General features: G+C 38.7%; 1 protein-coding gene across 1 annotated transcript; it reads left to right on the forward strand.

Annotated features, from left to right (window-relative positions):
• The first annotated feature begins 3,800 nt into the window (after window positions 1–3,800).
• On the forward strand, window positions 3,801–8,814 carry LOC126407438 (C-factor-like). Its single transcript, XM_050072319.1, has 3 exons — window positions 3,801–3,955; window positions 6,476–6,586; window positions 8,130–8,814. The coding sequence occupies exons 1-3, from the start codon at window positions 3,845–3,847 to the stop codon at window positions 8,241–8,243; spliced, it is 336 nt and encodes a 111-aa protein (XP_049928276.1). The 5' UTR covers window positions 3,801–3,844; the 3' UTR covers window positions 8,244–8,814.
• The last annotated feature ends 4,404 nt before the right edge of the window (window positions 8,815–13,218 follow it).

Genomic DNA, 13,218 nt, shown 5'->3' on the forward strand with positions numbered 1-13,218 from the left:
GGGCTTTATAAATAAAATTGAAATTGAATTGAATAATCATATGTGAATAATAATAATAGTAGAAGTATGACTAATAATAACAGTAGTAGTAGCACGCATCAGGCAGGATCACAGCAGCAGCACAACCATGATCCAGGCGTAGCTGCGATACGAGCACAAAGGCTCCAGAGAAAAAGCCGAGTTATTGACATGCAGTAAAGCCGAGTTAGCGATATGCAGTAATAGGACATGAATGTTAGCAAATGAAGAACCAACTTTTCAGAGACTGATGTGAGAGAGAGAAGGAGAGAAAAAGAGAAGGGGCTCAGTTTATCACAGGAGGTCCCCTGGCAGGCTAGGCCTATGTCAGCCTAGGGGCTGGTCCAAGGCAAGCCTGAGCCAGCCCTAACTATAAGCTTATCAAAAAGGAAAGTCTTAAGTCTAGTCTTAAATGTGGAGACGGTGTCTGCCTCCCAGACCGATACAGGAAGATGGTTTCACAGAAGAGGAGCCCGATAGCTGAAGGCTCTGGCTCCTGATCTACTTTTGGAGACTTTAGGAACCACAAGTAACCCTGCATTCTCAGAGCGCAGTGTTCTGGTGGGATATTATGGCACTATGAGCTCTTGAAGATATGACAGAGCCTGACCATTTAGAGCTTTGTAAGTGAGGAGAAGGATTTTAAATTCAATTCTGTATTTTACAGGGAGCCGAGGTAGAGAAGCTAAAACAGGAGAAATGTGATCTTGTTTCTTAATTTCTGTCAGTACATGTGCCATCGCATTCTGGATCAGCTGGAGAGTTTTTAAAGACTTATTAGAACAACCTCATAATAAGGAAATGCAGTAATCCAGCCTAGGGGTAACAAATGCGTGAACCAATTTTTTTGGTATCATTTTCAGACAGGAAAGGCCTCATTTATGCAATGTTATGCAAATGAAAAAACTCTTAAAAATAAAAATAAAATATTACTATATACTATAATATTACTATATACAGTATATATATATGTAGTCTGAATTTAACACAAGGAAACAGGTTTTTATGTCTTTAAGGCATGTTTGAAGTTTAATTAATTGATCAGTTTCTTCTGGCTTGATCTATAGATATAATTGGGTATCATCTGCATAACAATGGAAATTTACAGAGTGATTTCTAATGATGTTACCAAAGGGAAGCATACATAAAGTGAACAGAACTGGTCAGAGTACAGAACCTCGTGGAACTCCAAAACAAACTTTCGTACGTAAGGATGATTCATCATGAACATGAACAAACTGAAATCGATCATATATATAGGATTTAAACCAGCTTAGTGCTGAACCTTTTAGGCCAATTAAATGTTCCAGTCGCTGTAGCAGAATTTGATGGTCAATAGAATGTGCCAGGGCTGACATCAAAACCCGGAAGTTTAGGTTCCCGGAAGAGAAAGTGAATGTTATTTTTGCATTGCGTTTTGGATTATGTCAGAAAATAAGCTCTGTGGCTAACACAAGTTTATGATACTTACAGGTTTGTTCAGCGAGACAATCTTCACATATGAACACCTTTCATACCGTATTTGAAGCTTAAATGCAGTCGCCAGAAGTACAAAGCTAACGTTAGGCTTTAACGGACTACATGACTACTCCACAGTCGCATGACTCTTGACGTCACCGCCACTAAGCTTTCACTGACTTCGGCGGCTTTATTTTAAAAACATTGTATAATGGGACTTATGGGAAAATCGGACTGTTTAAGCTAAATCAGAAGCTGTAATGACGGACTGCCAGCACTCTCGCCTGTTCGGGGGTGATGACGTTTAATGTCCCTGACAGGGTTTGTAGTCGTATTGAGCAACTTGTTAGCAACCGCCTTTTTTACGACACATAAAAGCTTCAAAATTCACAAGTAGGGTATTTACTGACGTGTTTTATGTCGTAGAACAAAACTTGAAACTTGTTAACCACAGACCTTATTTGAGAAATTTTACCAAAATCCCATTCAAAAAACGTATTGACTTTTAGACGAGAGAACCGGAAGTGCTAAAAGCGCTAACGGAGTTCCGGGTTTACTGGCACACTCTATTGTGTCAAATGCCGCACTAAGATCTAATGAAACAAGGACAGAGACGAGTCGTTTGTCATCAGCAATCATTTGTAATTTTCACTAGTGTTGTCTCAGTGCTATGATGCACTCTAATCATGAATGAAATTCCTCAAATAAATTATTATCATGGAGAAAGTCACACAGCTGGTCTGCGACTACTTTCTCAAGGATCTTTGAAAGAAAGGGAAGATTAGATATTGGTCTATAGTTGGCTAACACCTCTGGATCCAGGGTGGGCTTTTTTTAGTAGAGGTTTAATTACAGCTACCTTAAAAGACTGTGGTACATAGCCTGTTAATAAAAACATATTTGTGTCTAATATAGAGGTGTTAACTAAAGGCAAAACTTCTTTAAGAAGCCTAGTTGGGATAGGGGCCTAAGGACAGATTTAGATGAGGAAATCATTGAGGTCAGTTGTTTAAGGTTAATCAGAGAGAAGCGATCCAAATACACATCAGGTCTCACAATTGTGTTCAAGGTCCTCGTGTTTGAAGGCAGATTGGTATTGTGTGAGTGCAAAAGGTCATGAATTTTGCCTCTAATAGTTAGAAATTTGTCATTAAAAAAGCTCATAAAATCATTACTGCTGAGGGCTAAAGGAATACAAGGCTCAATAGAGCTGTGATGCTTTGCCAGCCTGGCTACAGTGCTGAAAAGAAACCTGGGGTTGTTCTTATTTTCCGCTATTAATGCGTTTTAAGATTGTCTTCCCAGACTAAACGAGATTCTTCCAGTTTGGTTAATCACCAATTCCTTTCAAATTTTTATAATATTTGTTTTAATTTTCGGGTGTGGGAGTTGTACCACGGAGCTAACTTTCTTTGTTCCATTAACTTCTTTTTAAGAGGTCCTACAGAATCAAGTGCCGTTTGCAGTGAGCCTGCAGCACTATCAACAAGATAATCAATTTGGGAGAGTTTAAAGTCAGTACTGGAAACCTCTGTTAGGGGGTGATCACACAGAAATGAGACGCTAGAGACGCGGACACTTCAAAGACGCTTGAAACGCTGGAAGCGCTTATTCAATGTGCGCTAGCTACTGGCGTCTGATGCTCAAAAAGTTGAAAATAATTTAACTTTTCAGCGTCTACGCATGTCTAAAAAGAAGCGTCTACAAAAATGCGCGCCTAAAAAGACACCGGAAAAACGTCCGCTTGAACACCGGTCAGACGCGCCATATCATAGGAAAACAATGGTTTTACTGGTGTTGCGTTTCTAGCGTTTCATCTCGGTGTGATCACCCCCTTACAGTGGGACACGGTATTAAATTTAATGCCGATGGAATCAGTTCCTTAACTTTGGTACAGCACTATCAGATAGACATTGAGTATAGTAGCATTTTCTGAGAGGCGTGTAATCGAGTAATAAGAAATCAAAAGTTATTAAATAATGATCTGATAGACAGGGATTCTGTGGAAAGACTATTAAGTTTTCAATTTCAATTCCATATGTCAGAACAAGATTGAGGGTGTGGTTAAAACAGTGAGTGGGTTTATGTACACTCTGAGTGAAGCCGGTGGAGTCTAATAATGTAATAAACGCAGTAGTGAGGCAGTCATTATCAACGTCAACATGAATGTTAAAATCACCTAAAATCACTTGATAAAAACTTTAAGAATTCAGATAAAAATTCAGAATACGGGCCAGGAGTGATTGATGAGTTTTAAACTACAGACAGACAATGTGCTGATTTATTGAACGTGTTATGTGTCCAAATCGTCATGACATCCAATGTCATGATGTAAGTCTTTCTGTCTTTCTCTGTCTCAGGTGATAAAATGTCCTGCAAGAGGTCAGCCATCATCAACATCTCCACGAGCATGTCATCCATAGAGAAATGTCCAGAAACCTTTGCTATAGACCAGAGATACCCTTATAGGGCCAGCAAGGTACCACTGACTTACACACCATCTTTTTAAAAAAAAAAAAAATTATTACAGTACATACTAAAATAATAGCATGGACTTTTCTACACTAACAGGACACATTCTACACAGATAAAAAAGGGAATCCGCAAACCTCATTTAACTTGTGATGAATGCATTGCTCTCACACATTTACACTTGCTTTATGAAAGACATGGACTCTAGATTTTGTGAATACTGTGCATGACACAATTCTGCTTGATTTGATTGACTTAATTTTTTATTTATTCATGTATTTTTGCCTAAAACCTTGAAATGAATACCAAAGTCATCCTTAAATAAGACATCATGTGTAATTTTGTTAAAGACAGGGGGTCTCACTCATGAAATGGTAGTAAATCTTTGAGAAGATTTGCACATTAAAACCTTGGTACTAAAAACCTACACCGGATACATGAACGCTGTGGAGAACTCGGATTTGATCGTAGACAGGTGTGTATGTTCATGAATGCCAATCAATCATAAATTGACAGCACGCTCCCGCTAGTCAGCAATTAGCATACATCCCCGCCTATGAATAGCCAGTGAACACCATATATGGAGGTGATGATTACTATGGATAGGTGCATCCTGTCGACCTGCGAACATGGAGCAAAGAAAGACAGAGAGAGAGAAAGAAAACACTTTTCCGACGCTGGAGTTGAGAAATACATTTTATTTTCTTCTGTTAGTAGTGGTGTGACTATTTCTTTTTAATAATTTTATATCTTAGTTTCTAAATTTGGCCCATGGCATCAATCCTTAATTAAAAGTGTGCTGTTTGCCCAAAAACTGCATTTGAATCGAGCGCTTGCCCCTCCCTCTCCAGTTTTCCTTGTGGCAGCTGCACACAAATCAAGCGCCCTGCAAAGCAGCATGACGTCTCCCTCATCTGCCACGTAACAATAGTGTTTGCCCTAAGCCTTTGCATTCTTTGTCTCTGCTGTGAAATTAAACCACTATAAAAACATTTCACTACAGGCAGTCTAATGTAGGCAATACATTTAGTTTAATAATTTATTTTAACTACAAGAGAGATAGTCCGGTGTAAAACCACTCCGTCTCCCTCCAACTCTCTGTCAGATTTGGGTTCACCGGCTGTCCGGTGTGAGAGGAGATAGATGCTGAATTGCTTTCGTTCACCAGTCTTTTTAAAGCATAACTTAATTTGAAATAATGTTTACGTCTCCCACGCCCTGTCTGTGATAATTAAACAAAAGTGACATGCAGTTTGGGGCTACAGTGTGTAAAGAGGGCAGAGGAGGAGTGCGCTGGTTTATTTTATTTATTTGGAGAACAGCATTCTCCAATTTTGTATAAAGTCAATTCAAATAACCTTCATGTTTTTAAGAAATCTGAAGCTTAAATCTGCTACATACCAACTTATTTAGCTAAATGTGTTATATTTCTAATCTTTTGTCATTTTTTATTTTTTTTTTTAAAGATATTTTTGGGGCATTTTTGCCTTTAACTGATGGGGGAGCTGGGCGTGTGGGGTCAGTTTTAACTCACTTTTTCAAGGGCATCTGCGTATTATGAGCATAAAAGAGCAATTTAAAATTGTAATTTCTAATAATGACAAGCAATATTTATGTGCAATATCTTATTTACACAAATACTACAAGCAGTCAGAAGCAGGTGTATTTTGTTAGTACCTACAAAAAGATCGGAGCTATATTGATGAAAAATACACATAAATTTGTTCTGCGAACAGTTCACACGCAAATCCATTCTGCTTACGTTTCATGAATGAGACCCAGGGAGTTTACATTAACTAATAAAACAACATGAAGGTTATGACCCCGGTGTCCTCTGTAGTAGCTACAATCAACCCGTTCTCATTCCCAGGTTGTCAAATACTGACGCTTTGTCATGCATGTGATAGCGACACCAAAGGCACTGTTTAGCATGTTTGATGAGGTGCAACAGGCTTTCAGCTAACTCCAATGTAAACCCATCTGCAACAGTGGTTAACGCTGAAAGTGACTGGCACAGTTTAAAGAGGGAGAAAGATCATGTAGGGTGGGAGGGATACAGACTTTCACCCAGGAGACCACAGTTTGAGTCCCGTGTGAAATCAAAAGTCAAGGTTGTTTTAAAGTAATGTTACATAATTTACGTTCAATCGTTGTACCCTGACGTCCCTCACATGAAGTATTTACATCATGTTACGTTACATAACAGACGTACTTATTTTAATCCCAAGCATGATCTTTTTTTAAGAGAGCTGAATACCTAGGAACCCAGACTTCCATGGTTTTAGTCTGCCAGCTGTCATGATTGTGGGGTATCACTGAATACAAATTTGTAATAATACAGTATCAAAGCAGTTGAATCTGATGTGCAGTCATTAACACAGAATAGCATCTGCTGCAATTCATATTCATGTGAATGGCATCAGAAACCCGTATCCATGTGTAGGTTACACTAAAGAATAATACACTGAGTGTAATTTTTAAATTGCTGTACAACAATGCCTCTGTCCTTTCTGCTGTTGGTCTCCAGGCAGCACTGAACATGCTGACTCGCTGTCAAGCTGAGGACTTCAAGAGTTACAACATACTGGTGACAGCAATCCACCCTGGCTGGGTCCGAACTGAGATGGGAGGAGAGGAGGTGAGGTGATGGAGAGGTTAGATACTGCAGACCCTTTAAATACATGAAGGTAGTTTCAGCAGGTTTGTATCAACTAAAATACATTAGCATAACAGATTCAGTAACGTGAACCTATGGACTAGCCCAACACTCTTCCCAGAAAATACACCCTGACGTTGTTGGTGCTTTTCTGACTTTTCATGGAGCGCCTGGGTCTTTAACAGGGAGTCCGGGACTCCTAGGGGTCCTCACAGTTACTGCAGGGGGGGCGGCAAAATATTGTTTGATAAGTTCTTACATTTTTTTTCTTTTTAAAAATGAAATTATGTGTAAAAAACATATATATATCTATATATCTATATAGATATAGATATATAGATATATACATGGGAGTTTGAGGGTTCTACGCAGTATCTTAGCTGTTACATCTATCACCACTGCTTCCTTCTGATGTTTGTCCATCAACACAATGTCCGGTTGATTATCCATCACTAGTTTGTCAGTCTGGATCTGGAAGTCCCACGGGATCTTAGCTCAGTTATTCTCAACCACCTTAGGAGGTGTCTTCCATTCTGACCTTGGGACTTCCAGCCCATACTCAGTGCAGATGTTCCTGTACACTATGCCAGCCACTTGGTTATGGCGTTCCATGTAAGCTCCTCCTGCCTGCATCTTACACCTTGCTATAATGTGCTGAACTGTCTCAGGAGCATCTTTGTACAGCCTGCACCTGGGGATCTGTCTGGTGTGGTAGACCCCCCCATTCTGATTGATCTTGTACTAAGAGCCTGTTTCTGTGCTGCCATGATTAATGCTTCTGTGCTGTCTTTCAATCCATCCTTTTCTAGCTACTGGTAGAATTTCTTGATGTCTGCCACTTCTTCAGTCTGTCGGTGGTACATGCCGTGCAGGGGCTTGTCCTTCCATGATGGTTCATCCTCCTCTTGTGCATTCTTGGGTTTCTGCTGCCTGGGGTATTCACTTAGCAACTCGTTTTTAGGGCCATCATCCTGATGTATTCCTGGACATTGATCGTTTCGTCCTGGACAGTGGCTCTGATGCTCACCAGTCCTTGGGCCCCCTTGCTACGCTTAGTGTACAGTCTCAGGGTGCATGCATGACTGGTAGGGCATGCATGCGAGCCGGACCTTGTTCTTTCCATTCAGCTGACTTTTCAAGATCTGCCTTACTCTTCATAGGTATTTGGCTGTGGCTGACTTTTTTGCGGCCAGCTCATGGTTCCCATGTGCCTGCTGGACCCCAAGGTATTCGTAGGTGTCCTGAACATTTGCAATGCTGCCTTCTGGTAGTTCAACACCCTCGGTTCTGATCATCTTCCCTCTCTTCCGACCACATTTATCTAGTCCTTATGACATTCTGATGTCATTGCTGTAGGAGGCATATACACATATATATATACTGTATATATATATATATATATATATATATATGATATATATGTATATACATATGACATTTTTCGGAAGTAACAGTGCATAATGCAGCTGTTTACGATGGACCTTGGTCATTTGTGTTTGTTTGTTTGTTTGTGTTGTCTCCCCAGGCTCCTATGACCACCAAGGAAAGCGCACTTGCCATGCTCAGTGTGATGTCATCACTCAGCAACAAAGACACTGGGATGCTCCTGAACTGGCAGGGTGTCAGAATGCCCTGGTAGCAGTCACTCTGTCACCCACACCAGGCCTACCACACCCATTGTTATTGCATATAAATAACAAAGACAGTAAGAAAGTAACTGTTTCATTTACAAATGCTTGCACACAGCAAGCCAGAAATGAAAACCTAATGTTCAAAATCTTAAATATAGTATAAAGCCTCTATGTTTGCAACAACAGCAGCTTGAAAGCTAAACTGAAAGAGCTGAAAAGCTTTTTTGATTGACCAGATCTTTGAAACATTGAGAAACAGCTGATTTAAGTTGTGTTGCAGTAAATCCACCAACTCCTGCTGATTCAAATGTCAATCAGAGACACACCCATGTTTTGAAGTTCTTTTAATTGCATGGACTTAAAGTACACAGTAATGGTAAACCGTTTTTTGATCGATTTTGTCCAGTATGGATACAGAGGAACGCAGAAAACATATAGATTAGAACAACACTGTACATTTTTGTGTTTTCCCTTCCGTGTCTTTTTTACTGTATTTGTGTATTTCATTTACACATGCAGAACCAAAGGCCTGGCACTGGCAGTAATTTCATGTTGCTAATAAAGCTTTTGCTGCAACTAGTCTGTCACATCCTGTTTGTCTCCACTGTACATTCTATAAGAACATAATGACTCATTTACTTTTATGTTACCAAAAATGCTTACATTCAACACTCAACCAAATATCTAGAGAGCTTTTCAGTAAAAGGAACAAACAAACACACAAAAAATAGAATGTCTATTGTATGCAGGTGGAAAAAGTAATGCAGCTTTTGTATCTGTATCTTCCTCTTGGATAGAAAATGTGCTAGTGATTGAAAAGAATAATTTGATATTAGGTTGGGCTTACAGTGTTTGGATGGAGTTAAGGCCTTTGTTGTGCCCAAAACATATACACAACAACTCTGAATCTTCTGTCCAGGGAGGTGTGGGAGGTGGATGGGTCCAACAAATGACTTTCACCCAGGAGCCTGCTGTTTTCTTCCTGTATAAAGATAATTAATGTAAAAACAAGGTTTTTATTATTCATTTTTATTATTTCACACACACATCATAATATGAAATACAGTACATGCTATATACAGACATTACAGTAATTTGATGTGTGAAAGAGTCACCCCAAGGAAGCTATTTAAAGCTTATAATAGGGGGCCCGGGGCCCCACAAATAACAGACAGGATATTGGCCAGATATCCTTAGGATACAACAACATACAAACAGACATAAAATAGACACACAATAGACAGTCCCAGTGTTCTGGTTACATTAGATCAGTCGGTACAATCATTGTACAATAACAAATTTATACAACGTTAGTCGAGAGAAATAGATAATGTACAAGTGACATTCATATGTAAGATTCTTAATATAATCAGTGAATTAAATATACATTGATAGGAGTTGCATTTTTAGTTTTTCCTTGAAGATGGAGATGGATTGTGACATTTTAACTTCTCATCAAGCTCATTCCAAATCTGTGGTCCTCTGCACACAATACTAAAGTTGGTACATTTTAACCTTCGTTATTTTCCAGTGATTTTGTTTTTGTTCCTGGTGGTATAGGTGTGCATAGGATGGAAGATTGGAATGAGGTCACATAGTTTATGGTTTAGTTTGTGGACAATTTGGTACATTACACAAGCATTCTGGAGGTAACTGTACTCCGCAAGCCTCAGAAGATTGTGGTGGTGGAAAAGTATTCTTGTGGGAGCATTAAACTCAGACCACGATAAGGCACATATGACTTTTTTTTGGAGTATCTCTAGCTTTTGTAAGTAAGTTGGAAATGTGTTACACCATATGATGTTGCAATATTGTAAATGAGGCTCAAACAAGGTTTTATATAGGATGGGAAGTGCAGAAAGTGGTAGAAAATGTCTCAACTTAAAAACAAAGCAGCATATTTAGACAGTTTTTTGTGAGATCTTCAATGTGACATTTAAAATTAAGAGATTCATCGATGAGGATCCCCAGGAATTTTGTAGAGCCGACTCTTACAATATTCTGTCCATTTATTTTTGGACAGATTTGCTTAATGTCAGGTTTTGTTTTGTTTTTGGAACGGAACACAATGTAGTTTGTTTTACTGATGTTAAGGGAAAGTTTGTTGCACCTAAACCAGGTGTCTATTTTCATTAACTCACTATTTATGATTTGTTCAAGCATATTTGGGTTTTTGTGGGAAAAAACAGATTTATATCATCGGCAAATAATACTTTATGTAGTACAGATGAGGAACTAACAAAGTCATTTATATACAAGATGAAGAGAAGCGGCCCTAAAATGGAACCCTGGGGAACCCCATGATTGATGGATTGGTATGATGATTTATGGTTATTTACATAAACATATTGGTGTCTTCCAGACAGATAACTATGAAACCAGTCTAGTGCTAGGCCTCTAATACCATAGTGTTGCAATTTGTTGATTAGGATGTCACTCTTGATGGTATCAAATGCTTTAGATAAGTCCAAAAAGATGCCAATACCGTAGTCGCCTTTATCAATTGCATCATTGATTTTATCAGTTAGATCCAGTACTGCCATATATGTAGTATTTTTCTTCCTGAATCCATACTGGGATGGGACTATGACATTTAGCTTATCCAGATAGCTGTTAAGTCTATTGTAGACTACTCTTTCCAGAACCTTGGAGAGAGAAGGCAGGATGGAAATTGGACTGTAGTTGCTCAGGTCGTTCTTATCACCAGATTTAAAAACTGGTGTAACTCGTGCAATTTTCACCGTTTGCGGCACTACTCCGGAAAGTAGAGACAAATTGATGCAGTCGGTAAGAAGTGCAGTAATTACGTTGGTAATGCCTTTCAGGATTTTACTGGAGATTTCGTCAGTTCCAGTTGAATTCGAACTGTTCATATTCATAATGATTTTATGAATATGAAAACCACCATTGAAAGGGTATTTTGTAAAAGGGTTTATGTATCATTTGATGCAACATTTGATGAGTTGGGATGAGAGCGCGTTGCAAATGCATGTTGCTGACAGAGACTGGTGACGGCCAGGAAGGTAACTCCAGTGGAGAGAAGCAAGGGTGCAAATGTGTCATTTTATAATGATAATAATAATAATCTTTATTTATAAAGCATTTTTCAAAACAGAGTTACAAAGTGCCTTACATGTCAACAATTAAAATCAGGAAATGCTCTTGGATAAAAGCATGTTTTAAGTAGGGACTTAAAAGAGATCACTGACTCGGCTGACGTGATTTCCTTGCGCAGATTGTTCCAGAGCCTCGAAACCCTGACAGCAAACACTTTGGAGGCCTTTGGAACGGACAAAAGACCTCTGCTGCCTGAGGACCTCAAAGTACATCCTGGCGTGTACAGTACTAAGAGGTCAGAGACATAGCTGGGAGAGAGACCATGAAGAGTCTTAAAAGTGATCAGTAAAATCTTAAAATCTATTCTAAAACATACTGGGAGCCAGTGTAGAGGGGCTAAAACTGGAGTGTTGTGATCATGTCTTTTGGTTCTAGTTAAAAGCCTGGCAGCTGAATCTGTACAGTGTGGAGTCAATTCATAGATTTTTGATTCAGGCAAGAAAAAAGGCTGTGCAGAAATACAGTTGTGATAAGATGAAGGTGTGTAAAATTGTATCTGTGTCTTAAAAAGGATGTGTTCTGTACGACATCTGCACGTCTGTCCGTCCTGGAAGAGGGATCCCTCCTCAATTGCTCTTCCTGAGGTTCCTACCATTTTTTTTTACCCCGTTAAAGGGTTTTTTTTGGGGAGTTTTTCCTTATCTGCTGTGAGGGTCCAAAGGACAGAGGGGTCGTATGCTGTAAAGCCCTGTGAGGCAAATTGTGATTTGTGATATTGGGCTTTATAAATAAATAATAATAAATAATAATAATAAAATAAATTGATTGATTGATTAAAAAGTTAAAATGGACTGTATTTTTGAAATATTTCTGAGATGAGGAAAAGATGATTGCACAAGCTTTGTGACATGCTGCTCAAAACTTAAACTACTGTCAAACCAGACTCCAAGTTTTCTTCTTGCAACAGGTTTGATATTATCCATTGTTATTTTGTCATTGATTGCAAATTCTCACAACCAATAGAACCATAAAATGCATCAGACTCAAGGTTTCTGTGCATCACAATTTTTGTCAGATGTTGGATTAAAATTAGCACATGAAAACAACAGACTTGATATGCAAAGGCCTTGTATGTAGAGAATGTAGAAAAAATTAACTATTTGGCTGACTCTGTGATGTAGGTGTGTTGTTGTCTTAAGAGTTTAGAAAAAAAAGTCCTTGTAAAGGCTTTTCAGTAATCTGAAAAAAAAAGCTGTTTAAGAAATATTACACAAGGACAAGTGCTGTTGTAGCTACTGTATATCAACATGACCTCAAGTATGATATTGCTTTTATACAACAGTTCAATAAGCACCATTTATTGACAGTAAAAAGTAGCAACAGCTTATGATTTGTCTGTTTATTTAGTGATTCATTTAGCTCCGCCAACACAAATAGTTTGGCAACTGGACTAGGACTGAGCTGTTGCAAAGCAACACAAACACTCCTGCACACTAGCTTGCTACTTTGTGTAAACTAGATCGACATTTTTCACGGAGTACCAGTGCTCCAGCAGCTGTCAATTACCTTGTTAGGCTGAGTTGAAGGATCAGGGAAGAGAGAGGGGAGGGGGTAGAGGGGATATTTTGCTAAATTTGGCTTATGTTTGGTATTTCTTCAGTTTATCAGGTATTTTCATTAATCTGTACTAGTCATTTGCATTGTGTATGTTAAGTATAAATAATGTTAAATTGTAAACTCATGTTTTAAAGTTAATGTGGGAGTGTCAGTGAGCGCGTTTACATGCACACTAATAAACCGATCATTATCTGATTTCTGGAGTTACCTGAAACAGTACTGTAAGAATATAAGCTGTCAGCATGATGAGTGCTTTATTTTTGCAAATATATGACTTGCGTACTATTCAAGGTTTTTCAAGGATATGAG

The sequence above is a fragment of the Epinephelus moara genome, chromosome 20 (assembly GCF_006386435.1).
Source record: "Epinephelus moara isolate mb chromosome 20, YSFRI_EMoa_1.0, whole genome shotgun sequence".
Lineage (NCBI taxonomy): Eukaryota > Metazoa > Chordata > Actinopteri > Perciformes > Serranidae > Epinephelus > Epinephelus moara.

Bases quoted from the DNA above. Each gene is read 5' to 3' on its own strand.
- LOC126407438 (XM_050072319.1), top strand. From the start codon at position 3,845: ATGTCCTGCAAGAGGTCAGCCATCATCAACATCTCCACGAGCATGTCA. The intron at 3,956-6,475 runs GTACCACTGACT...GTTGGTCTCCAG, and splicing joins ACCCTTATAGGGCCAGCAAG to GCAGCACTGAACATGCTGAC. The intron at 6,587-8,129 runs GTGAGGTGATGG...TTGTCTCCCCAG, and splicing joins CTGAGATGGGAGGAGAGGAG to GCTCCTATGACCACCAAGGA.